This window comes from Xiphias gladius, chromosome 15 (assembly GCF_016859285.1).
Source record: "Xiphias gladius isolate SHS-SW01 ecotype Sanya breed wild chromosome 15, ASM1685928v1, whole genome shotgun sequence".
NCBI classification, from domain to species: Eukaryota; Metazoa; Chordata; class Actinopteri; order Istiophoriformes; family Xiphiidae; genus Xiphias; species Xiphias gladius.
The window spans coordinates 28,560,338-28,587,768 of NC_053414.1; the positions used below are offsets into that span (position 1 = coordinate 28,560,338).

The 27,431-nt window shown below is 40.9% G+C and overlaps 1 protein-coding gene and 1 pseudogene across 3 annotated transcripts; one reads left to right on the forward strand and one right to left on the reverse strand.

Annotated features, from left to right (window-relative positions):
- The first annotated feature begins 720 nt into the window (after positions 1-720).
- Positions 721-17,259, forward strand: card14 (caspase recruitment domain family, member 14). Of its 3 annotated transcripts, none has more exons than XM_040144786.1 (20): positions 721-2,779; positions 3,197-3,334; positions 3,428-3,753; positions 5,032-5,190; positions 5,342-5,461; positions 5,658-5,783; positions 6,895-7,044; positions 7,140-7,262; positions 8,195-8,295; positions 8,941-8,996; positions 9,211-9,271; positions 9,852-10,068; positions 10,153-10,279; positions 11,721-11,982; positions 12,145-12,208; positions 12,300-12,414; positions 12,531-12,695; positions 13,411-13,529; positions 14,458-14,573; positions 15,483-17,259. In XM_040144786.1, exons 1-20 carry the CDS (start codon positions 2,563-2,565, stop codon positions 15,688-15,690), a joined length of 2,970 nt encoding a protein of 989 aa, XP_040000720.1. In that variant the 5' UTR covers positions 721-2,562; the 3' UTR covers positions 15,691-17,259. The 3 variants fall into 3 exon arrangements, 2 of the variants coding, with proteins under 2 accessions (XP_040000720.1, XP_040000721.1); XM_040144787.1 differs by having other exon boundaries at positions 11,742-11,982; XR_005708856.1 differs by lacking the exon at positions 15,483-17,259 and having other exon boundaries at positions 13,411-13,827; positions 14,458-14,489.
- Positions 17,260-22,942: 5,683 nt separating this feature from the next.
- LOC120799627 lies at positions 22,943-27,200 on the reverse strand (annotated as a pseudogene).
- Between the last annotated feature and the right edge of the window lie 231 nt (positions 27,201-27,431).

The window sequence follows — 27,431 nt, forward strand, 5'->3', positions numbered from 1 at the left end:
AGAACTTCAGCCTGTGTGCACAGTCATGGCAAAACGAGCAGCTAATACAAAGAACTCTGTTTCTTCTTACTCATACTGCTTCTCACATTCCTCTCACCTCAATATCTGAACTTAAATCTAAACTCTGACACATCAAGCTGCTATTCCTGATCTATAGTATTTGTTAGAAGGGGATAACTTCAAATTCCTTATCTGTAGAGTACAGTGAAGCAACAGCAAAACAATTGCACCTCACTTAACAGTTCCAGGTTAAGAGCACTTTAAAACTTGGTCTCCCGAAAATAGTTTCATGCATTATTATAGATAACAGGCACTTTATTGTAATTGGTTTCCTCTAGCAAAATTAAATATCTTTTCTTGATTTGAACACTAACTTGAAAATAGCATATATTTTGTGAATGTAAATACTGTTTATTTTGTTTTGTTTTCCTTTGCTGTCCCATTTTTACTTTCCTATGTGTCATCTTTTCAGGAGGATTGTGACCTCTTTAGTCAAATAGTTATGTTGAACCCATAGATGTGCACTTAAAGTGAGACTGTTTTGAAAGAAGAAATATACCATTCTTCCTCTCACAAATTGAAATTTGGGTTTGTAAGCAATAAAAACACGCCCTTTCTCCATTCAATACAATCAGGGTTTTTTTCTACTACAGCTTTACTTGGTCTGGTATGACCAGAAGCTTATGTTAGCTAATGTTAGCAAACTTTAATTTTTGACATTACTGAGTCAATTCACTGAATTTATGGTTCTCTTCTCTACTTGTGTTACGGTTACACTACTTTTTACCATTATTTTTGCAATTGCTGCTTTTGGCTGGTGTTCAACAAAAACTCCATGGTCTCACTTTAAGCATCTTACCTAATAGGAACATATCCCCCTTTGTGCAGAGACGCTTTGTAGCTATATCAGTTGCAACTACTTGCTGACCTTTTACTATTAGTGTAAAATGATCTTTTAAGGAATGTCTCTGCTCATCTTAAAAACAAGTATCTGATTAATGAGTTACCGCTCTGTTATAGAGTTAACTTTGTGAAATTCCTTAACTGGTGTGTTTTCCTTTCAGCCCTCTCAGTCACACTCCCAAAATCCATCATTCTCTAGAGAGCTTTTCTTGTTCATGAAACATGTAGCGTATCATGTGTAGTATGTTTCTCATGTTCCCCCAGAGAGTGTATTCATTTTGTTGATCATATGTCGTTAATCCTCTTTGTTGTTTATACATACTTGGTAGAACATGGACTGCAGTGCTGAGCAGTAGATTCATGCTGTTTCTAAGTTTTATGATCTTTGCAATTTGTTATTTATCAAGGGACAGTGAGCTCATGCATTAATGTTGTCCAATGAAAGACTGAGTCACAGTTTCCACAGTTGAAGCTTACTGATACATGCACCTCAGCCCCCTTTAATCAAAACAACTTCCTATGATCTCAAACCACTATGACTGAGACAGATTATGTGCCCTTTGATTGCCCAAGCTCTACACAAATGTTATAGTTTAAAATCTCTTTCTTTAATATTTACAGTTAAAAGGTATTATTTCAAAATACTTCTTACATTTCCATATTTCCTGTATGTGGTGAGTTCACCGGATTTCCCACATCATCTGTGGTCTTTATACCAGTATATCATTTACAGTAGGTTGCCTTAATATCTTCCATTTGTTTGTATAAACCCTTTACAGTACAGTAAACAGTAAGGTCACACATGATGGCAGTTAGTTAGCTAACAGTAAGAGGAAAGCCTATGACCGTGCACTGACAGCCCATGCTAGCTACTCCCCCAACCTTATTTCGGAGGACTTTGAACTTCATTGTTCAGTGTTTGCTCCTGTCAGTGGTGTGGTATGTGTGTTTGCTTTACTGTGATTAGAAATTGTAAAGGCCAAGTTGCGTTTTGTCCAATGTTTCTCTGTTAAGAGAAGCTTTGTTCATTTACAGCATCAGCTTGACTCCTTTAAACAAACAAATCTGGCTTCATTCATTAATAAAGAGAGGCTGAGGTATATGATGTGATTATATATTGAATTAGCTGCTCATAACAAACAAACTTTACGCATCCACCAATAGTGTGAATGGAAGAGACGTGTGTGGCTCTTGATTAATGTTTTTGTGTGTGTGTGTGTGTGTATTTCTCTGTCATAGGCTACTTTTGGGAACAAATTTCAACAAATTGGGGTCAGCTTGTCCAATTCGGGACAAAAACCATGTTCTCAGTTGGGACAAAGCTGACTTTTGGTACAGTGGTTATGGCTATGCTTAGGGTAAGTCTCCATTGAAATGCATTACAGAGGTCCTGTCTTACAGGTTTTACACACCCACACATAAACACACACATTGCTTTTACAAAAACACCCCCAGGGCGTGGAAAGTGTCTGCCCCTTTTATAATGCTTTTCTGCTTCATCCAGTAATGTTTGCTGTTCTGTCTGCTTCCAGGAATGAGTCTTTGACAGGTGTTTTTGAAGCTTAGGTTGCGTGTTTGCTCTGTCTGCTCCAGCTGTGTCCATCGTCTCATCAACAGCCGACAACCATCACCCTTTCAAACATACCCCACACACTCAGGATGGCAGGGGAATGTGTTCCCTTTGAGGGTCCAGACCTGAAGGAGATGGGCGAGGAGGAAATGTGGGAACTGATTAATGACAACCGCCACCGAATCTCCTTGGGGGTGCGACCATGCATCTTGATCCCATACCTGAGGCAGGCCAGGGTGCTCACGGAGATGGACGAAGACGAGATCCTCTCCTGCCACAACCTCACCAACCGCTGCATGAGAACTAGTGAGATTTATGACTTGATTCTTTGCTTTCTTGGATTTCAAAGATAATTAAAAACCTTTCCTTGGGTTTATGGAGTACTGTAGCCTACCACAGTGTGTAGACAAGTGGATTCTGTTTTGTTGTTTTTATTCCTCCCTGTGCCGGATTTGTTAACGCCGACTGTTGAGAGCATTGCCAAGAGACAGAGGGAATTCCAGCAACAGCCGCAATACTAAGAAAAAATTATTTATGAGTAAAGTCAGCATGTTATGCCACCTGACAGAGTTTGAGAGTGTATTGGCCTGCTTTACAAACAAATTGTTCAATTTTTTAATGTTTTTTTTTTCCATAACCTTCACGGTTTTACATTAAGTCTGTTGATTTAAAGGTTAGGTTTGGAGCTAGAGCCAGAGTTACTTTCTCCTCTACTTTCTACAGGCTACATGCTGGATTTGCTGAGGACTCAGGGGAGAAATGGTGCTGTGGCTTTGCTGGAGGGCTTGATGATCCACTACCCCACCTTGTACACCCAAGTCACTGGACGCAAACCCAGCACTGAGCCTTCAAGATTTAGCGGTCAGTGGGTTGAAAGTCTTCTTACATTTTAAAGGAATATTTGTCTATATGTTTCATTTGCTCTTTGACTGATTTGCAATGTTCTCCTTACAGGCTTGATAAAGTACTCAGAGCTAACAGAGTATCTGGTGAGAGCAGTAACAGGGATGCAGAAGGAGCTCCAGGAGGCACGCTGTGAGGCTGGCAGAATGTCTGCACGCTGCACCTCCTTGGAGTCAGAGATTGGGCAGATTATGGAGCAGGAGGAGAAGTCGAGATGCCTTCAGGCTGAAAATGAACGCATGCGGAGACATTTGTGTTCTTTGCAACGTAAAGTCACCAAGCTGAAGGATGATAAGTGTGACTTGTATATGCGCTACACAGCAGCCATGGAGGAGAAATCAGCCGTGAACAAGCGCCTCCATGACCTCAATCTGCAGGTCGGTGATGCTCATAAAGTCTGTTTCTCTGCTTAGGAAACTCAGAAATACATAGACTGAGTTTCTCCTCCCTGAAACACAAAGCTGTGATCTCAGGGGAAAGTCCTCAAAAGGTCAGCGTTAAAGAAATGAAATCTGAGCTTTGCAGCTCAATGTAAATTTAGAAGGTTATACTACACCTAGGCAAGCATTGTGGACACAGCCTGTAAAAACAGTTGTATAATGTCTTTGTGACTGTGGAGGCACTTTGCCTGAGAAAACAGCTCAAGTGATATCACTTGAGTAATTTTGGAGAAAGATTTTTAGCAGAAAGCTTGTGTTACAAACTGGGGTGTTGAGTTTAAAAGACCAGGCAGATAGGGTCCAACGTAAGATGCTAAAGGGAATTATGGCAAGTGTGCAGAATTCAGCATTCTGAAGCTAAGCATTTTACTGTGGGTACGGAAAGTCAGGAAATCTCAGCCTCTGCTGCAACAGTTTTGGTCACCTGGACCACTCCTGTGAATTAGCATTGCACTCAGGATGGACGGTTAAAAAAAGGGATCAAAACTTCCTCCATCAAGTCTTCTTCCTCTTCAAAACCTGAGGTCAGGCTACAGAGGTCCGGTGCGCTCGCTTCTTTCTAACTCCACACCCCCAGATTTTTTTCATCATTTTTAAAACTTGTAGTCTTCAGCCCCAACTGACGCTGACTCAAGTGACATCACTTGAGGACATTCATCTGATTTCTCGCAGCTCCCTCTGGAGACACAAAAGGCTTTATACAAATTCTTTCACATATGCTGCAGTACTCCCCAAGACCTGGGCACAGACCTTGACGCTTAAAAATGGTGGAGTTCCTCGTCTTTTAACCTGTCTTTCACAAGTTCCCTGACATTATGGAAGTGTAATACTAAAGTGCTAAATTGAGTACTCTTTAATCATGTGAATCAATATGAGATGATGAGTGTCATAAAAGAGCAGAGACACTTAGGAATCAGAGAGGTGATAATGAAAATGGTAGTGGATGTTTTTTTGAGTCAAAATAGTAACATTTTGGTTCTATACCTCAGATGCATTGTATCTGATTTCCATTGTATAACATAAAAGCATTGAGTGCTGGAACAATTAGTTGCTTAAAGAGTGTTTTTTCTATAACAGTAAACACTGATGACTAAAAAAGCAACAATTAAGCTGAAAGACTGGACTTTAACAAGGGGACTGTGTCGGTGTGGTTTCTTTTTACAGAAAAAAAGATTAATTTATTCATTATTAAATAGTTGTCTTGTGTGGTTGCAGGTGTACCAGCTGCAAACTGAGCTGCAGAAAACCCAAATAGAGAAGGAGTTCCAGAGGCAGCGCTCGGTAAGGAGTGCTTCTCTTGCTGAGACACCAAAACTACAAGAGGAAGTCAGGAGACTGCGCAGCCAGCTGGTGAAAGCAGAAAAACTGGACCCAGTGAGTGCAATCACTTCAGCATTCTGTGTCATTAGCTAATTGATATAGAATATTGACAGTAACTCTCATTCGTAATCTTTAGACGACGAGAGACAGTAGCTCCTTCTGTCTTCGTCTGTGTCTCATCTGTTGTCTGATGTGTCTTTGTCAGGCTCGTCAGGACATCCTGGCCCAGGACCTGGCTCAGGCCATAGACAGCCAGGTGGAGCTTGCAGAGCAGCTCAGGTGTTACAGAGAGGAGAATGAACAGCTGCTCAGAGAGAAACAAGGGGTGTGTGTGTTTGTCTCTAAGTCATCCTGGATCAGGAAGTGTCATGCAAAAGTGTCGGAAAGCCCCATACTGTGTATTCCAATGCTACACAGCACCATCCAAGCAAAATTCTAAATCTATTTCGGAACACAGTTTTTCCCTGTGTAGCTTAACAAACCATTGACCACATTGGCGTAATGTGTTTATTTGTGTTCAGCTCATAGATCAGAAGGAGTGCCTGAGCCTTCAGGTGCAGCAGCTAACCCTGGACTGTAACATGCACCAGCAGAAGAGCACCATGATACACAATCAGATGAGGGAACTGCAGGCAGAGAGAGACCAGGTACTGCAAGCAACCAATAGCAGTCCCATTTCTCAAACTTTCCAGGTCTTTGTCATTGTTACAGTTTTCCAAGAAATACTTTATGGTTTAGATTCTATTTTATGGCTACCTTGGAACTGGTCTTCTATCACATCAAAATTTTTGTTTTTTCTGATAAAATGTCAAGCAGTCAGGTGCCTGTTGTATGAGTAGGTGTCCAGTAATGTATGTCTCTTTGACATGGACAGTGGTTAAACTCACTTCTACTGGTTCTTTGTCTCATGAAGAAGTGTGCTGGTCTTGCAATTTCTCCTCTAAACATCAATGAGGCTTTTTCTCCAAGACAAATGGAATGAGCAATCCTTAAAAACTGTCAGGTAGACACAAGCAAGTCACTTAGCTGCCAGCTGCTCCATTGGAGCTGTGCAGTAACCAACGATACAAGAATGTGATATTATTTGACAGCTCCTGGGTATAATTAGTGGTTCATGCTTGCTGTATGATGGGTGACACACAGGATCTGCATTAGCGCAACTGTGTTCTTGGCATATACAAGAACATCTCGGTCTTTGAGGAAAAAAAAGCCTTGCAGAAAATTGTAGACTAGAAAACCAACACTTGAATTGCTCGATGTTCTACCATAGTCATCATGTTGGATTAAAGAATGAAGATATATGGAATTAAGAATTAGGATCAAGATAGTAGCGTGGGACACACCACTACCACTTTTCCTTATGAGTTGTATACAGCAGTTTTGCTTCATTAAATTCGTGGTGTTACGCATGAGGTTTTCTGTCATGCGTTATAAACAATGAAAGACACATGACTCAAACAAAATTTTCATTCCAAATTTCTAGTATGTATTGTTCCTGACTTGTTATGTTCACAAGAATGTGTCAAAAGATAGAAAGCTCCCAGACAGAGATGCTAATTGACAACGTCCCTCACTGAGACTTTGTCATATCCACGTAGCCATCGTGGTTGACACGACGTTGTGTTTTCTACGTGAGGCATAAATTTGACTTAACTGTGTCTATCTGCATGAATAAAAAACAATTTGTGTCTGTGTGCAATCAATTCTATGTAAAAAACATGTGGTGTTTAGTAAATATGAACGTTCCCATGCTTCTAGGCGTACCTGTCCAGAAACGAGGCCCAGGCCATGATTGCCCGCATCCTGGCTGAGAAGGACACCCTGAGGTGCCACCTGGTGGAGCTACAGGAGAGGGTCTTCAGCCTGCCACCCAAACGCAGCCCCAGGGAACAACAGCAGAGCTGTGATGTAATTTCTCACACAAATACATATCAGCACTAACATAATCACAACACATTCAAAAATAATAATATTAATACATTGGCCGATGTTGGCATTCAAAGGAGACAGAGATTTGCTGGGAGAGCCCGAGGTCCAGCTGTGAAGAATTCCCATTCCCAAATAGACGCAGACTTCGCCGCATGGACGCAGTTAATCCCATGTCACTGCGTTCCTGCAGTTCAGAGGTGTGTGTATGTGTGAGATTAGCTACAATGATTTTATTAGGGGTGGTTATCGACGCTCACTAGTTTTAGATTATCTGTAAAAATGTGTCCTTGGAATGGAGTACCACTCCATTGTCAAGTACCGCGAGTTGGCATCAAATACTGGTCAGATCCTTTGTCTTGTTTATCAGAAATTTCCTGATCTAAAAATAATTTTTATTTTTACTTTTATTACGGTAAAGTTCTTATACAGCTGCCTGTGTTAGTGAGTAGTTTGTTGGAGTTTGATGAGAAAGTTGAGGCCTCTCTCTATGGTGTATATGAAGCTCCTGCCACCAGCCAGTTAACTTAGTTTAGCATAAGGACTTGAAATGGGGAAAACAGCTATCTTGGCTCCGTCCAGAGGTCCGCAAACATCTCCAAAGCTCACTAATTAACAGGTTGTATCATGATAAGACCACAATTTGTTTTTTAACAGTGCAGTCCATTTTGTATGGATCAGACAGAGCCATGCTAACTGTTTACCGTGGTTTCCATTCTTTGTGCCAAGCTAATCTAACCAGCTGCTTTCAGTACAAACATCAGAGTTTTACCAATCTTCACATATGACTCTCTTCAAAGTATTTTACCTTTAAGACAATGTTTAACACTGCTTCATTTAGAAGTTTGGCATAGTTTGCCGAAAAAAAGCATGTTTATACATTTTTTAATTTTCCACAAACTGAAAATATAATTTTGGTATCAGTATTGAAGCTCAAGTATAAATTTCAAATGATACCAAACCATAGATTCTATAACTGTTTTAAATAGTAAGTATATTTTTTGATTGATTATATTTTTAAAGCAGTTTTTTTTATATGGTAATAATTGTCTGTGTGTGTGTGTCTGTCTGTCTGTCTGTCTGTCTGTGTGTCTGTCTGTGTGTCTGTGTGTATGCATATGCGTATACATAGAGAGAAGATGCTGCGGCAAGTAGTGTCCGATCCCGAAACGCAGAACCACCCAGCTCTGATTCCCTCCGCAGAAGGCAGGAAGCTCTACGTGCAGACAGAAGGTAGGTGCGTGCGTGCGTGCGTGTGTGCGTGCGTGCGTGTGTGTGTGCGTGCGTGCGTGTGTGCGTGCGTCGTGTGCGCGTGTGTGCGCGTATTTCCATGTTCATGTACAGTACATGTCTTTTAAATGAAAGCACATTATCAGTTCCATTTGGGAAGGCTGTTGGCAGTGTTTTACAGACATCCACCAGATAGGATGGTTTGAAGTGTGATAAAGTGTGTGATAAAGAGTAAATTGTCAGACACAGAAATCTGCAAACAGAGTGTGTTGATGAGCTAAACTAACCCCCAGTTAGGGTGCACTATGTATAGACTGTGCAGTTTTTTGTACAGCCTCACATTCCTCTGTTCTTGTATTACTACTCAAAGAACTTTTGTGCTTCCATGTTCAAAGTGTTGACAAAAGATTCACCTTTGTCATGAGGCTATCATTATTCCTACCCCCCAAACCAGTCTATAGGTTGTAAAAGGGCATAATTAATCTCACACTAAACACCCAGTTCTTTATTAAAGTACAGTCACTGTAAAGTATTTACCTCAGCTCTATTATTGCGGGTGTACATCTTCATTTGTGCGAGACAGAGACAGACAGAGAGAAATCTGATAATTGTTTTCATATAGCTGTTCTTTTTTTTTCTCTCTTGTAGTTTGGAATCAGCAGAGACTGATTCTTTATTGGACGACTTTGTGTTCCTCCCCAGTGGTATGTATAGAAAACATATGAACTTTTTCTTTGTTGAAGTGAGTGCTTGTGTTTCTGTGTGGAGGGGGCGGTAGTTTGCTGTTGTTTGGCAGGAGTTTCCTTAGCTATTATTCAATGTTGGACCTTTGCCGAGGCTATAAAGTGACACATTAACTCTGGCACATTATTTCTGGACAACGTTGCCAAATCATTAGACAACGTCTCTTTTGTTTAGTGAGCAGTGAAGGCATGCAGGCATCCAGGCTATGTTCATCTAAAGGCTCCACCTCTGACAGGTGAGTCTTTCCACTGCACCACCATTGTTACAAATAAACAGTTTCATATTACTCAGCATTTTCAAGTAGAACAGACGGCAGTGCATATTCTTAAGGTGATAATAAATTTACAAACAGGGTGGTGACTTAAACATAACATACCCACCTTTAGCCTATGTGCTAACTTTTCCATGAATATCTGAACCAAATGCCATGGTAATCCAACAAAATGCCAAATGATATTGCCATCTCTAAAGCCCCAGCACTAGTGTGGCTAAGAAGGCTACAGTTCATACACTGTTCATCTAATGTGAAAGTAAGCATCTCTCAAATTAAAGTTGAGCTTTAGCACCTTAAACTCATAGATATTGTTTTATTTCAAGTTCAACGTGCTGAAGTACTGAGTCATCACGACTAAAAACGTATCATTGTCCTACCACTTACAGACAGCACAAGATATACCTGTATTTTCTATGTAGTAGCTTGAGGGGTTTTTCTCTGCGCTCAGTGTGTCGTAACATTTTCCTCTTCTACGAGCCTTAAAGTAGTCCAAATTTTTACTTAAGCATGTACATCCTCATCCTCTCTCATGTCTCACCAGCCTGTCAAGAACCTCAGTCCCTCCTTTCCTGATGCGTTCCCGTCCGAAAGCTATTCGCATCAATGGCCGTGTTCTCAGTATCTCCTTCCAGGGGGAGGCAATGCTCAGCCAGCTGGCAGTGGTGGGGGGGAATAAGACAGGAGTGTTTGTGCACCAAGTGACAGAAGGGAGCGCTGCCCATACTGTTGGCATTAGCCCAGGGGCACAGATAGTGGAGGTAGGTGCGAGTGTGGGGGAAGACAGTTGTTATAATTCTTCTACCTGTTGTGATGGTGTTTCTCATCGTACTGTCTCTCTGCAGGTGAAGTACGAGCAGAAACAGAGGGCTCTGAGGATGGTGCTGGAGGATTCCACTTTAGAGGAAGCTATGTGGGCTCTCGGCCAGGTTTCAGGCCTCTGCCACTTCTCCCTACGCCCCAGGCAAGATGGTATGTCCATAAAACAGTTTTTGTTCCTTGTAAACAAGATAATGTGTCTCATCATAAATAATATATATGTATATATATATGTAACTATAAAATGATTCATATTAGATCACATTTTGAATGATAAAGACTTTCTTCACCTTTAAAACAAATTCCACTTTATTCTTAATAAGCAGATTCATTTACTGCCTAAATCCAGTTCAGTGGCATTCGGACAATTTGGGCTCATTCTGAAATTACAGCATTATGAAAAGAGATAATAATGGAAAACAAACGACCAAAAAAACAATGAATATCAACATTCTTCACTTTGCCATTTGAAGGAAACTTAGCTTTTACACACAGACACAAACATAAGTGAACGTGCACATACATGCAAGAGCAATGTCATAGTGCAGTGCTGTATTACTGTATTATTACTGTAGGCAATCAAAGGTGCTTTACATAGATAAATAAAAACCAGAGCAGCAGGAAAAAACACAGATAAGGTAAGGATTATTCTGTTGTTGGTTGTGTTGGAGGCAGGCGTTGGCTACAAGTTAACAAAGTAAGATTACCTAGAATATGTAACTGACCTTATCCAAAACACATGCCAGAACAACAGGCCAAGGAGCTTTCACTGCATCACAGTAAATGATCTCAAGTATCGAGCACCTGTGCCAGAGGGTGCATATAGATAATTTACCAACTACCAGCAAGGTTCCCGTTTCAAGCAATACATACATGGTTTCAAACTTGCAAACTGCCACACAAGCTTGCTAACACTGTCAAAAGCAAATAGGCAACCGGCCCCTTAGGTTACACATTCCAGTTTCTGCAGCGTCCAGTTGCACTCATGGCCTGATCTCCCAGATATCAGAGATTCCTGGATGTGTGCCTAGATATCATACTACCAGTAACAAACTGTGTTGTTAGTTTGCTACCCTTTGAGATTAACCACCCAAGGGTCTCCGGGTGATCACTAGTATATGCAGACTTAACATGTGATGGATGTTCAAATTGCTTCAAATCCAATAACAAATGAATAATCACATGTATATTCGATACATCAATGCCAAGCACATTGAAGAAAGCAAAATAAGAGAAGCAAACAGAAACAAATATTGATGCAGTATAAATCATATAGCTTTCTTACATGCACAAACTTGTTTTGATGACTGACAGTTGGGAATTAGAGGAATTATCCCCCGATTTTAGAACTTCAAACAGTGGAAATAACATTTGTGTTTGCCAAGCACTGGGGAGCTTGTGCACCAACATTTCTGGGCTCTTTTTGTTTTATTTGGTGCCATTTTTTGCCTGACTATCGAAAGAGGTTGGTAATGTTAGTCTCTTCCTTGGTTCACCAACCAACTATTCTGAACAGACTACATCATATGTACAAAATGAACATAACAAGCTACAAATTTACTCCATAATGTTACTATGGCGGATTCAGTGAAAGTGTCCCCTGCCTGTTGTTCAGATTATGAGGCACTGCTGCAGCAGCTGCAGAACAGTGAGATCTCATCAGGAGATTCCTTCTACGTACGTGTCAACATGTCTCTGCCTGCTGGCCCCAACGGGACCCTGGCTGTGTCCTGCAACGACATCCTCCATGTGACCAACACGCGACCCACTGGCACGGAGGACTCATGGCACGCCAGCCAAGTTCACCCCTGTCAGCTGCTGGACCTCCAGAGTGGAACCGTACCCAACTACTACAGGTCAGTACAATGATGAGGAATATACGATAGACATGTGGGAATGAGGAAAAATTCAGATTCATGTTAGTCAGTTTAAGGATGGAGTCAGAATCATTAGAATACTTGAAAGTGAAGTGAAATCATCGCTCATAGTGTTTGAAACTGATTTTTTTGATGTCACAGGGCACAGCGACTTCTGATTCGAGCAATTGAGGACATGAGCTTTCAGACAAAGAAGTCTCACAAGGTAAGAATAATCTAATTGCTCAAAAAAGGTAATCCTGCCCTAAATTTCACTACTCTCACTCTATCCTCGGAATATTCCTCTCCCTCCCCAGGCTGGGCGTGTGGTGGCCCAGAGTAAACAGAAGGCAGTGAGGATTGTGAGCACCGGGCGCCAGGGCAGGAACCCACTGTGGGTCAGCGTGGAGGAAGAAAAGAGCACAGAGTCAGGTATGAGGTCCTGTAACAGCACACATGCATCACATAAGTACAACATCTGTACATTTTTTTGATACACACTTTAGCAATTCACACATTGCTTACAGTGTATATCCTCTCCCCTGTAGGTGATACATCTGCACCCAAAAGTTGCGTAACCCTCATGCCCTACACCCTGGTCACGCCCCACTACCCACCAGTCTGCAGACCTGTCCTGTTGCTGCCCACCGTCCTGGGACGCATTCTGGACAAGAAGCTGGCAGGTTGGCAGGGCTTTCAGCTCTGTGAACCAGGTAGGAAATACTGTGTTGTTGTACGCTGAATGAAATGTTTCAGTTCTGTCTCAGCTGGAGCATATGCTACGGAAAACAATTAACTATGTACAGAAGGGGGACACATTTTGCTGTGCTGACAGATAAGCCTGTTTGACTTGAAAGATCACGTGTTTTATTGGTGTTATTGTTTATATATTTCCTTCTCTAATTTCATGCTGTATTGGAAGTATATTTTGCTGGTAAGTTAACTTTGAGTTAACGGCCAATTTCATACTGTACACATACTGTTCTATAGGTTATGTCTGTTGCTGTAAACCAGGAAGGAAATAAACCTTATGAATAAATATTAATAAAAAGCTGTAAAGACAGTAGATGCTTGCCAGTGTTCCCAGCAATGATATGGTAAAATGAAAGTTTAATTATCTTTGTGGGAAAATTTGATCATTACAATAAAAAAGGACAATTACAAGGATATTTACAAGAAAAAAAAAAACACAGGATATGCAGAAGAAAATCAAATTATGCATCTTTCAGATAATACAACAAATTACATATTAAAGAGAATACAACAACTTGAGGTAAAAATGCTATTTTCATGTAGAGCTCAAAAGAAAATGAAGCTTCTTCTGTTATGACCTTATTTTATCACCTAATATATGTGTAATCTCTTCTTTTCCCCCCTGCCTGTTTCTATCTCCACTCCTTCCTTTCTTTTCACTCCCCTGATCTGCAGAGGTGCTGAGCTTCTGTGAGCACGCAAGCCGGCTGCAGAGGTCAGAGATCCTGGAGGAGTGTGAGCAGGAAAGAAACTGCTGCTACACCTTGCAGAGTGTTGAGAAGGTCATGAAGAAGGTCAGAACATTGACACAAAAACAGAGATTGTATTTGGACACTCTCACCACTCAAGACTTACTTTAAGTAAAATGTGGGGGGAAAAAAGATCTTTTTTTGACACGCTAGCAGTGGGGCTCTAAGGTTGACTGTTGGATGGTTGGCTGATCCACCACTTTGGTCAAGATTGTAACATCTTGGCAACTCCTGGAGGGATTGCCATGAAATATTGTACAGACATCCATGGTCCCCAGAGGATGAACTGTAATGACTGTGGTGACCCCGGCTTTTCCTGAAGTGCCACTGTTTTGTGTGAAAGGTATTGGATTCCAATAAAATGTGGTAGAGACATTCATGGCTTTCATGTACAGAGATTAATTTTGTACAAACACTTAAGCTTTGGTGATCCAATGACTTGATCTCTACCGCCATCATCAGGTTAAACATTTAACTCTTCCAATATTTTGTTTTAAGACCAAATACCTGAAAAACTAATGAGATTCCCATCAGCCTCAGTTGTACTTTGTGTTTAGTGCTAATTAGCAAAAGTTAGCATGCTACTAAACTACAACTGGTGAACATGGGAAGCAGTATTTGCATTACAATTTTAATTGGATATATGCATCATGATATTTAACATTTAGCTTAAGCAAAGCTGTGACTGGTGTCATCACTTCTTTCTTACCCCAATCTAACATAAGGCATTAATTGTACTGTAACTAACATTTACAGCCTAGTTTTGTAGATTATTTCTATTTCCTTGGGTATAAAATTTTATTGTGCTGCCATTTTAGAACTATGTTCTATAAAACTGTGCAAATTAAAAAGTTTAAAAGTGGATTTTTTAAACATCTTCCCAGATGATGCAATAAAAAATATTTCACTTCATAGCACTGGCCATAAATCATGCTCATTTAACCTTTATTCCATCTTACTACTCATCCTACAGGGGATTCACTGTGTGCTGCCGTTGGGCCTGGACTGCGTGCGTCGGCTGCACCGTGCTGAGATCTTCCCTATCATCATCTTTATCGGCCAGGCTGCACGGAGTGCGCGCAAACTGAGGTGAACTCTTCTTTCTTCTTCTCGGTACACACACTGACAGATAGCTGCTGGTGTCTGATATCACATTTAGATAATCACCATATGCACTCACATGCAGGAACGTGCACTGTGAAACTGATGACCACTGATATCTGCCGTAGTTTCAACAGATAAATTCTGCCCTTAAATTGACATTAGCTTTCCAGTTAGAAATCCCAAAATAGCTACTAATGCACACGGGAATGTCGGCCTCTGTGAAAAGGGAGAGTACAGATCATGCGATACAAACATTTATGTTATTTACAGTAATTCTCTCTCACTCTTTGGCTCTATATTTTCTATTCTATTTGATGCTGTCATGGACGTTTGTTTTGCTCGCTTAGTATATAATCATTTATAATCATTTTTTGGGTTTCTTTGTGAATAGATAGTGATAAAAATGACAGATGCTCTAAAGACCATAGATGTTCTTCTTTTCCATTATTTAAAATGATTTACACTAAACCCCCCACTTCATAGCAGTAATTGCACCTAAAATTGTGCAATTTTATGACAATAAAAAAAAAAAAACAGACTTCATTTCTTATGACCACCATTCAGCAAAAGAATGAAGAAAAAAAAACAAAAGTAATGTCTTCTTGTGGCTACAATCTCCTCTGGTCTATTGATGCTGCTTACACTGGAAAAAACTGGTATCTCTGCTTCTATGAAGATTTTTCCTTGTATGATTGCTGACAGTTCAAATTACATCTAGAGCGAAACCTGTTCTCTCAGATTCCGAGGAACTGACACCCAAACCTGACGTTCAGTGTTGATGTTTTAGAGAACTCAATCATTTTGTTATGGCAAAGTCAGTTGTACAGAAAACAGCCAATTAGGGCCTAAAAATGATCTTGTACTCTAAGTCCTTCATTCCCACATCACTTCCAGGTCAAAGCTGCAGCGCCACGGCCAGTCGGAGGAGCGGCTGCTAGCGTGTTCGAGGAGGGAGGAGCCGCTGCTGGACAAGCTGCCGTGTCTGTATCACAGCATGGCTCCAGACTCCTGGTGTGACCAGACCTCCCTGCTGACCAGGTTGCGCACCATTATCTGGGAGGAGCAGAAGAAGATCGTCTGGGTGGAGCCTGACCTGTGGTGAAAGAGAAATCGAAGAGAAAAGAATCTTAGAAAACACAGAAAATACAAAAATAATGGGAATTATAATTTCTCAAGGGGCTTTTTTGTTACGATGATAAAGTGTTAAGAATATATTTATATGACAAACTTTACAAGAGATGTTTTTGTAAACATGAGTATGTATCTATGATACTTATGAGTAACTGAGTGAATGAAGGACGCTTGTAATGTGATCTAGACATGAAAATACATTTAAAGAGTGTATTTAGCTGTGTCATTATTTACTCTACCCAGAATATTTTTTTTAATGTGTTGCCTCCCGTTTTGAGGCTTTTGTTTGAAAAAAACACAGGTGTGAGGTGTTTGCTACAAACACAAACACCGATAAAAACACACTCTCATGACTTGCATGTACTGTATCTCTACAATGTTGTAGATCATTTCCCATTTTCTTTTAAGGCTCTGCATCTGTCATAACTGTTTCCAGTGTTTTTATTTGAATGCTTGACTTTTAATATAGCGGTCAGTAAACATCGGTCATCATAGCTATTCTTCCACAATAGGTTTACAAGATTTTAGAAAGAACCCCAACTGCAGAGCATGTGATTAGAGTCGAGTCTACGTCATGAGAGATCTGTATCCTGTAAGTCGGGTTCATGACAGATGGTGCCTTAATTCTTCTTTCAGAGAGCTCCTCTCTCTCTCTCTCTCTCTCCTCTTCTTCTCCTCTCTGTCCTTCTTCTTCATGGTGCTGCCATGCAAACACACACATGACATTTCAGTCATGACAGAGCATCCCTCTGAATTTCTGTGAGGTGCCTCGCTGTCCGCATAATAAAAATGTAGCAATATTTAATACTTTATGTTCATTCAAGTTTGAAGATCATTTCCACGTAGCATCATGTTGTATTTACTCCACTGCTATTTTCCAGTTTGTATCCATGTTTAGATTAACTGAAACATTGTACGGAAGCTTTGAGAATTCGACTAATCTTTGTTGTTAACTTACTGTAAACATATATGTTTTATTCATTTGAAGTTAATTTAGTTCAGATTTCTGGATTTCATTTCAGACAGTTTCACAGCTTATAAACATGAGCTCATCTGTTCATCTTGAATGAATGTCCTGCTGAGTTCATTCAACTCAGCATGTTAGCAGACTTCCCTACATGCATTGCTTGAGAGTTACAGTGACTACCCAGAGACCATTTGTTTCTGTAGTTTGAAGTGAAAAAAATATGATTGGAACTACTAATGAAAACAGTTCTAACCATGATGAAGGTTAGTATTGAATTTAGTCCCTTTAATAAAATTATTGATATACAATTCAATTTCAAAATATTATACTTTCGGGAAAAATCAGAGAAATACATACTGTATATGTAAGTTTAAAAGATAACATGTATGTATGTGTTATTTAAATGATACTGTCCATCTGAATGTTCTAAGTCACAGAACTAGTTGGTATTAATCTGAGGATTCACTGCCCAAACTGGATGATACTACATCTTCCCCCAAAAAAAGAGGAAACCAAAACAAAGGAAGAAAGGAGGTCAAAGGAAAAAAAAAAGTGAACAGGAAATGCTCTCAGAGCCAACCAAGGCCCTCAACATGTATAATATATATTTAAAATAATAATAATAATAATCCTTTGGCAACATGAATATTTGAGTCAGTATATTTAAATCTGTATATTTGATACAGTGAGTTTGTGTGTTTGTCTTAAAGAGGCATATTAACCAGGCCTGTAAAAATGAGACACACCTTTGTATGGATTATGTAAATGAACTGGACTGCTGACAGGCTTTTTATATTTAATGTATAAGACTCTGATCAGATACATATAGCACATCACAAAATAATATACATAAAAAATAAATAATGAAATAAAGTAAATTTGTTTCAAATAACAATAAAGCAAAATCAACCTGCGATGGAACATTTGAACATTTAAACGTTACAAATCAGCATACAACGAATCTCCACATTAACAAATTCAACTGGAAATGGCTTGTGAAACACTCAGTTATACTTGTGAACTGTCTGTATATGAAAGAGAGTGACTTGTGTGTATATAAGTTTGTATATCTCTTGCACACAAACGTGTGTTTGTGTCTGTGTGTTTGCATGTGTGATGCCTTCTGCTCTCTTCATTCAAAGTCAGTCATGTTTGCGATCAATGAAAGAACCTTGGGATTGAGGCACTGCTTGTTTTTAGATTCTTTCTTCTCCACTTTGCTTCCCTTTTCTGAAAAGGCACTTGTTGGACTGAAGTAGACTTAAATCTAGTGCTACAAACAATAATCTTGATAATAAATTCTGTGGATGATCTAGCCATTAATTGATTTACACTTGAAATACAGCTCGAAGTCAAAGGGCAAAACTGATCTTAAATTGGCTTTTCATCAATTGTTACGATCACATCTCTACACTACAAGCATTGGTTTTAAAAGTATGTACTGGTGGGGGTTTTGTCATTTATGAAGGCATCACTAGGCATATGATATTTCAGTTTTTCCTTTTTAATAAATTTGTAAAAGAAAATTGAAATTCTTTTTTCACTTCACCATTACGGGGTATTAAGTGTAGATTGATGAGGGGAAAAATGAATTTAAATGATTTCAGCATAAAGGCTGCAACATAACAAACTGTGAAAAAAGTGAAGGGGTCTGAATTCTTTCTGAGTGGACTGTAAGTAAAATATTCAAGAAACCAGAAACCAGACCACCCTCGACCGTCACTGCGGTTATCTTGTCTCAGTGTTTCCACCGGTAACATTTATCTGTGTTAAGTAGCGTGTCAAACAACTCTGCTGTGAAGAATGCAGGAAGACGCCGTAGTGACAATGCACGAACAGGGACTTTTTATTTCTCTTCTGTGAGAGCAAACACAAAACATGAGCTTTCAATAAGTATTGTGCTTAAGTAGGCATGTCACAGCTGACTTAAGTCACTCAACTACCCCTCATGTCACGTACTTTTCTGTGACTGTGGCATCGTGCTGGTACATCGCTCTCACACACCAGGAGAGACTCAGGTCCTACAACAAACCCTTGTCTACGTCACATACACAGGTTACCCACAAGGCCGCCTTCCTTGAAGGGGCAAGGGGGGGCTAGGCCAGTGACACACAGGCGCAGTTAGGCTGTGGGTGTGCTAACCTAACTTGTTAAAAAAACATAGTATCTATATAAAGTGTTTGTTTACCTTGATAGACGGAGATGAGCAGATCCTTTACATGAGTAATAGTACTAATACCACGCTGTAAGATTACTCTGTTGCAAGTAAAAGTCCTGCACTGAAAAGTATGTTAAGTATAATCTGGAAAATGTAGTTAAAGTATTGAAAGTAAAAGTACTCAGTGCAGAAAAATTGACAATAGTATCATGTCATTAAATTATTATTCCTCATGCAATAATGTAAAAGCAGAATTTTACGGTTGTAGTTGGTCATTTCCAACTGCAACTAACGATTATTTTCATTATGGATTAATCTGCTGATTATTTCTCTATATATCGATTGATTGTGTGGTTTGTAAAAATTGTGAAAAGAGTTAGAAATGTTGTCACAGTTACCCACAGTCCAAAGTGACGCCTTTGTTCATCCAATAGTGCAAACCCCCAAAATTATTAAAAATAAATTAAAATTACTAAAGTGCATGGAGGGAAACCCTCACATTTGGGAAGCTGGAACCATGAAATGTTTTTGCATGAAAATATTATAAATGATATCAAATAGTTGCCAGTTAAAGTCAAATGAGCATGTGAACTGTTTTAACCCCGTCCCTCAAAGAATGGGAATCAAGAATCGTTTAAATCCAAACTATACCCAACCCTACAAAGCTACCGTACAGGTACTGAAACTGAAGCTAAGCCAGTGGCATCGCTACTCCCCAAGACTGCAAATCTTGCACAGAACTATTTGTTTTCCTCGTTGGAAACCAAAGCGTTTCCAAATAACTGAATTAGTTGTACTTTTTTACACATTTAAAGTTCCAAGAATAGTCTACCATCATGACTTTCAAAGTAGCACCATGAGGAACTACTGTAAAAATAATTTGGTCATTATTTGCCTTACAAGATAGCACAATAACAAGAAAACATTCACATGCTAAGTTTTACCTTAATTTTTTATTCCACTCGATACGTAAAAAATATACTTAATGAACTTTTCAAAATTGTAATTAATACTGTTGAAACGGAAAATGCTAAAATATTGAGTGCAGATTGTTTATTTGGCTATTTATTTTTACTGGTGGTCACATGGTGGTTGAATTAAGGAATTCAAAATCCAACCACACACTATTACGCATGGTGCGCTTGAAAGTTGATCAACTTCAGATTGCGGACACGTTTCATCAACCATCAGGATCATCTTGGACTGGCTCAAAAGCTGCATCAGACATCCGGGAAGAGCTTGTCAAAACCTCTTTGATTTCTGACTGTCAAGTTGGTATTAGCTTGCAAGGGTACCTTTAATTTGGTTTCTTGTGTACTGGTGACACACCATTGAGGTGGTCTACTCACACAATCATCTGGATAGTGGAGGAAGGTACAAGGTGCTTGGCCGACTGAACCCCTTCACAATCAGCTGAGGCTCGTCATGTACAATGCTTACATCTGACTAACTTTGAACCACATCAGAAGACTGGCCAGGCACAGAATGAACAAAAGGCATAACTGAGACTCGCACAGATGTAGTATTTTTATGTTTTCTAGAAACGTGGGCAGGAAAAGGGGACCTCAAAGAAACGGCTTTGCCACAACCTTTGAATGGACACTGCACCTCTTCTTTCTTTGAAACACCAGACCTCAAATGATCTGAAAGATCTCTCAGATAAATTCTTTCTTGGCAATGCTGATTTTCCCATTTTAGTGGACCCTGTACTGGTTCACACTGTGACACGGATGACTGTCTCTGTCTATGGTGGCAATAAATGGGGCTTGTACTAGAATTATATTTTGTAAACCTGAATTTGCACCCAACTATACAACAGGTGTATTGACCATGTGTTTCATTTTTATGTGAATGATTGAAATACACTTTCACTGTTTTCATAGCAAGGCCACACGTAGGACATATGAAAGCTTTTAGAACACTTGTCATAATGCAATCTAGGCAGCAAATCTCCCTTCAGCGTAATTCCTGGTACTGCAGCTAACAGCTGAGGGAAAAAAGGGACACAAGTTTGCACATTCTCAGGTATCAGTAACTTGAACTTGTAATTCCACTTCAACTGGGACCTCGTACAATCGTCAGTGACATGCTTATAATTCTATAAAGGGGGAAACAAAAAAACTAAAACAAGGGCAACATTCCAGACTTATGTACTGATGCTAGTCTCATCAGATAATTTCTAAAATACCAACACGTTGTACAGGATTCGGCAGCAGCGGATCAGACAGGAGTCAGTTTTCACATGTGACACAGTGGTTATATCATGAAATGCACTTACTTAACAATCAAATATTTAAATTAATACAAATGTGGCAGTAAAGTGAATTCCAAAATCTGTTCAAATTTAGTTTTTGTCTCATGTCAAAGCCTTTGTTTTTTCAGTTTATGTATTTAAAGTAGTGCTCATATATTTTCTTGCAATTACAAATTTTTAAATATAATATTGACAGTATTTATATGTATTTGGCACTGATATATCACCAACAGTCGTTTTTTGTATAATTCTAGGAAATACTGCTACTTTTGTCAATAAGCAATACTTTAAATTAACAGTGAGTTTTGTTTAAACTGTCATTTAAAAGCTGTTGAAAAAAACAGATATTTAATGTATTTCATTTGTATAGAACTTTTATTTCAATCACATGACAATTCAATGTCATTTTAATGTGATTTTCCTGTCATTTTGAAAAACGGGGGAAATTGTAAAATTTATTGGGAAAACCTGTAACAAAAAAGAAAAAAAACAAAAAAAAAATTGAGACCATTTGACCTCAGTGGAACTTAACCAACATACAAACTGTAGCAGCTTTACACCTCAAAGGTCTAAACTGATGCACTCACACCCAAAAAAGGTAACATTACTGCCAAAGATTTTCTGTATGATTCGACTGTATGTTGGTTTGTTGAAATAAATTCAGTAAAGCATCACTCTTTAAAATCATTTGTGTAGTGTATTTCACTTACTGGATGGATGGCATGGCTGTATTATCATTATTATCATTATTATTATTATTATTATCATTATTATCATTATTATTATTATTCTAATGAAATCAAATTCCTATTCAAATTCAAATGTGCTTTATTGGCATGACAGATCAGAAAACCCATATTTCCAAAGCTGGACTGAAAAATGATTAACATTGACAGAGGATTTGCAATTAATGTACAATAACATGCAAATATCAAATACAATGTAAGAAATGGCATTAGACTGTATCCAACATGGGCAGCTGTAATAACTTGCTCGGAAACATTTACTACAGAGCTTGTTGACCACAGTCAACATATTTTGCAGCTACTCGCCCACTGCTCACTGACCCTTCTCCCCACACAGACGGTTAATGGTGAGAAGCCGGAGCTCAGGTTATACACTGTTTGTTTCTTCAGACTAAACCTCTCTCACGTCCTTCTATTTCTGACAGTAGAGTCGGGAGTGAGATTCTGTCTCAACGTCTGCTCTTTGACGACCAGGCCGTGTCCACTTGAGTGGGCACTGGTCCGGGACTCAGTGAGCCAACTTGGTCAGCCTGCAACACGAGGTCCGTCTTCAGCTTCGCCAGGGACTGCTTTACAAGCAGGTCCAACAGGCGGTTTGCGGCGGCATTTGGAACCACGGCAGGACAAAACCGAGGGCGAAAGCCCCACCGAAGCCAGCAAGGAGCACCGGATCCATGCCTGGTCCAAAGCACCTCCCTGCGCGGAGTACTGATTCGGATTCCCACCCAGCAGTTTCTAGCTCCGAGCAACACTGAGGACAGACCCTCACAATCTCCCCGAGGGGCTCGTCCGAAACCCCGCGGCAAGGGATGGCTCCCACCAGAGAACAGGATAAGATGGCAGAAGAGAAGTTACAGGGGGCCGTTGAACGTGGAGCAGGACTTGCGCCTACAACCGACAAGTCCAAATCTTCTCAGGACAAAAGAGTCCTGAGCGTGAATCTGCGTGGTACTGGAACGAGACGGTCCCTACCAGTCTTGTCAGTCAAGGTCAGCTCTCTCTCTCTCTCTCTGACTGTCTCTTCAACTCCCCGTCCTGTCCCTTCTGTCTTTGCTGTGGTTTGCAACATCAAGGAAAACGGAATTAGGGCCGAAAGTTCTATTTACGTCTGTCCTCCCCGAAAAGCGGCGCTGTCCATGGTCCTGAAACTCTAGATCCGTAAAGCTGGAACGGAGGGGGCAAGCCCACAACCGAGGGGCCGCCGGGCCCTCGGTTCAGTACTTCTTTCTGTCCGATCCTCTTGGGTACCTCCTGGGTCCTGGTGCGCGAGGGGCGCAGGTACGCGGCGATATCTTCATCGCGCCATCAAGGCGGCTGCTTATAAGGAGCGCGAAGGGACTTTCTGAACGTCTGTTCTACCAGCCAGCGCCGGGATGAGGAGCAGGGAGGGGACCAGGAGAGCGCTGGTCTATCCTCAGGAGCGGCGGGACAGGGCGCGTCCAGTGGGCAGGACGAGGGGGGCGCACGTGTGTGAGCACGGGAGTGGAAGTCCAACAAAGGAAAGGGAGTCCAACCCGCAGCGGGACATCGTCCACGACCACCAAACCAGCCCTACAGGAAAGGGGAGAGCCCGCCTATCTCGAATGTCTTGTAGATATAAGCTATGATTTTGTTATGAAGCAAGAGCCCTGTACTAGGCCTCACCTGGTCTTAAAATGTGTAGCATGTGGATTTGCATTTGGATCATGCAGGTCAAAGTCTTTTTGTTTAAATTAGGCTGGTATCTGTTTTCTCAATGCTTGGCCTCTGTCTGTCCCGTTTATCAAAGGCCTTTGTTTGATTATTTTGTATCATTATAGGCCATTGTTGTACATTTTCTCTCTGCACAGGCCCATCTTAATTGTTTATGGGCAATGAGCTATTATTTTGTTATGTTACGAGAGCACTGACTGTAGTGGGCCTGCCCTGGTCGTCAAAAGAGCGAGTTGATTTGCATTTCGACAGATGCGGTCCCTGCGGGACTTTGAAAACGCCAGAGTACTTTGCTGTTTTTCACACAATGGAAAACTGTCAACTATCACTTCCACGAGGCTGTCCTCTGCAGACAGATCCCAGGCAATGAACCCAGAATCTGCTGATGGCCTCCGTCCGGACTGGGGTAGGACAGGGGTAGGAGGTGTTCTCACTTCCTGCCGCTTGAAGTCACAGACAGCCTGAATGGGCTATTTGCCTTTGATGGAGGTGGTGGGCTTACGTGGTCTCGGCTGGATGATGGACTTGGCTTTATGTTCACGTCAGTCACCATGGCCTTGAATTCATTCACCTGTCCCTTCTCTTCCTGTTGAGAAGAAATGAAGTCAAACTAGATTAGAAGAGAGAAAACAATCATTTTGAGCAGTAGGACGAATTTTGCTCTTGAATCGACATCACCATCTTATGATTCCTCTGGTAGTCTACAGGATCACGCGCATGTACATCTAAATATATTTAATGAAAGCATTCACCACTTACCACAGCATCCTGCAGCAGACCCTCCAGGCGTGTGGCTGCTGTAGAGCGATCGCGGCTGTACTTCTTTTTCATGTTCTCTTGTCCTGAGCCTCTTTGACGTCAGCACAGAGCTGCAAGGAAAGGACATCATATTAGGGACACAAACGTGGACTCACAGTTCTGAGAATGCTGATGGATGTTTGCAGGGGGACCATTGAAATTCCACTGATTTCTTTGAGGGAATGTCACTGTTCCCTACCTGGTGGTGAGGAACAGTCACTGTGTTTTCTGTGAGGTGTGCCTCAATACAGCAGCTCAGCTGGAGCATCCAGCTCCGCTGAGTCTGAGGGGCAGATTCTTGCCAGGTTGTCCATCCTTGACAAGTTTGCCTCCAATGGCCTGGAGAACACCGACCTTCTTCTCCCTCGGCTTCAGCTCTCACATGAGACCCGGAAGATTCCGAATGGAAAAAGTTCATTACAATCTTGGGAGGGAAAATGTCTATTCATTGAATTCATTTATCTAAACATCTTACACAAAATTTAATGGGCAGGGATTAAAGAAAATAATAAACAACACACAGAGTAGTTGTCTTTCTTAGCAGTCACGTTGGTGTTCCTGTCACTCCAGTCGAAGTTGACCTCCTCTTTGTCTTTGTCATTTAACCACAGCAGTTCTTTAGTGGCAGCGCGGACGAAGAACAGGAGTGAATCTAAATTCGTCAGGCGGGACTTGGAAGAGTTCTGAAAGAAAGAAAAAATCAAAAGACCAACAGTTGATTAAAAAATAAACTTTCAAATTGCATGCAATAGCATTTACATATTGTACCGAGAAAAGTTATTAAAAAAAAAATCTAAATATTAGCCCCAGAAAAATGTTTGAAATATAAAAATATTTACCAGAAAGTCCAGTTTACCCAGGTATTCTCTGGATGTGCCCTTGCTGACAGGAGGTAGCTGGTTCTGAAGAACATGAAAGATGAAACAAATGTTATTCTTCAAATCAACAACACAACGTTGCACAACATGTAATCCTTTCCAGTGGCTCTGAGAAGGGGGCTACCTCGTCAGCTCGGATCGGAAGTCCTCCGCAGCCTGGTGCAGGCCTCTGTGGCTGCCCAGCTGGGACTCCACGGAGGGCAGATTAGATCCCCTCTCAGCTTCATCAGTGTGGTGCTGGTTCTGCTCCACCCAGGCCGGCAGGTCTTGGATGTAGCGCAGAGTCACGTCATCCAACTCAGGCCGTACCGTCGTGGTGGTTACAGAAGACTTCAGACGAAGGTTGGGATCTTACTTTATCGCGTATAAGTGCTTGACAGACGTCCTTGAACTGCTTCGTATAAAATGTACTGTATTAAAAATTCACTTGAATGTAATACACGTAGCACCCACTTGCGGTACATCTGTTCAGCCTGAGGGTGGCACCCATCCTTAAGTATTTGTACAACGCTGAGGAGCAGGCGAATCCTGTTGTCTGCCTTGTCCTGCTCCCTCTCCACTTCTGCTGTGTGCAGAGCTGGTTTCCCTGCATTCAGCAGATGCCTGTCCTGAAGGGATGGAAGCCAATAAAAATATCCATTTTCATTTTCATTTCAAATGCCAACCAAAATAAAGGCTTGTATTAGTGACTGACACATAAGCACAGGCCTTTTGTTTGCCTGAAGGATAATAGAGATTTGTGTGGATTTTTTTAATAAAGCTTCGCACGATATATTTGGCAGAGTTCTTGAATGTCTGATTGGAAGGATGTTTGTAGTGAGTTTGTTTTAAACAAAATGGTGTAAAAGAGGCTTAAGAAGTCTGTTCTCTGGACTGAATAAGACCATATGTCTTATTCACATTCCCAGACTCCATCTGGACTTTACTGACAATCCTCTTTAGCCTTTCAAGTCTGGATTAGATCAAATAAAATAAAATTATAAAAATCTCTGAGAAACAATTTGAAGGTTGCAGCAGAATAGACTAAGATATGTAGTAGTTTGTTATTTAGCATTTTTGAGTTTCAGGAAATAAAGTATATACCGCTGAGGTCACACCAGTTAACATCACAATCCCCCACATCAGTTAGTATCAAGCCCGTCCTTGACGCGCCTAGCAACCTGGTTAACAACCACGTTACATTTTAAACTAGCAGAAGCCAAAGCTCACAACATTTCGTTCAAACCACTTCACGGCCACCTGGGTTGGAGCAAATACTCCAATTTATGAGGGTCAGTCACAAACCTCAGCCATATCTCAACTCTACAGAGATTAAAGTTCCAGCTATTAGACCGTTGGCTCTTCTCACACTCCCATTGTGTCTAAGGAAAACACTCTGCCACATAGAGGCTCAGAGTGACACAGAATGTCTCGGTTTTCTAACAAAGATGTCCAGCTTGCTCATTCAGTCATTCCACCTCAGAACCAGAAACAAAGCTAGTAGGTGAACAAACAATCTCGTGACACGAGCCATCCCATTTTCCAGGCATGACGCAACACTATTTTAAATACACAGAAAATTTACAATCTCTGATCCTATTTCATCAGACCTAATTCCATCTTTTTGTGTCCAGTTATGAAGAACATTTCTTTCTCATCTTGTTCCAAGCCAGCACACAAAACAACAACGACAGTCTTCTACCAGAATGTTTGGTTCATCTGGTACATCTTCTACCAATGCAGGAAAATGACTCAATAAGTCTGCAACTATAAATCTATCGTCGTAAAATAACTTTCATAGTTGAGGAATTCTGGCCAAAAGTAAATCAAAATGTAACTTGCAATGACATGTCAGTCCGCTGCTCATTGACCTCCTCCTCGCCCCGATCAAATTCAAGTCCCTGATGCTCGCCTACAGAGTGACCTCTGGGTCTGCTGCCATCTACTTGAACCCAGTCATCCAGGTTTAGGCTCCTTCCCGGCCACTGCGTTCCTCCAAGGCACGCCATCTGGCATTGCCATCCCCTTCACGGGCAGTCCAGACTGCTCTCGTTTGTGGTTCCCCGATGGTGGAACGAGCTTCCTCATGTTATCAGAGAAGGGGCGTCCCTCTCTATCCTCAAGAATTTCTTGAGGACTCATCTCTTCTGAGTGTACCTCCTCTCCTAACACCTCTAACAACCTAAAATGCCTAACTAGCACGGTGGACCTCTTTCCCCGATCTCCTTGCACTTCGTCTT

Bases quoted from the DNA above. Each gene is read 5' to 3' on its own strand.
- card14 (XM_040144786.1), top strand. From the start codon at position 2,563: ATGGCAGGGGAATGTGTTCCCTTTGAGGGTCCAGACCTGAAGGAGATG. The intron at 7,263-8,194 runs GTGTGTGTATGT...GCGTATACATAG, and splicing joins TGCGTTCCTGCAGTTCAGAG to AGAGAAGATGCTGCGGCAAG. The intron at 12,415-12,530 runs GTATGAGGTCCT...TCTCCCCTGTAG, and splicing joins AGAAAAGAGCACAGAGTCAG to GTGATACATCTGCACCCAAA.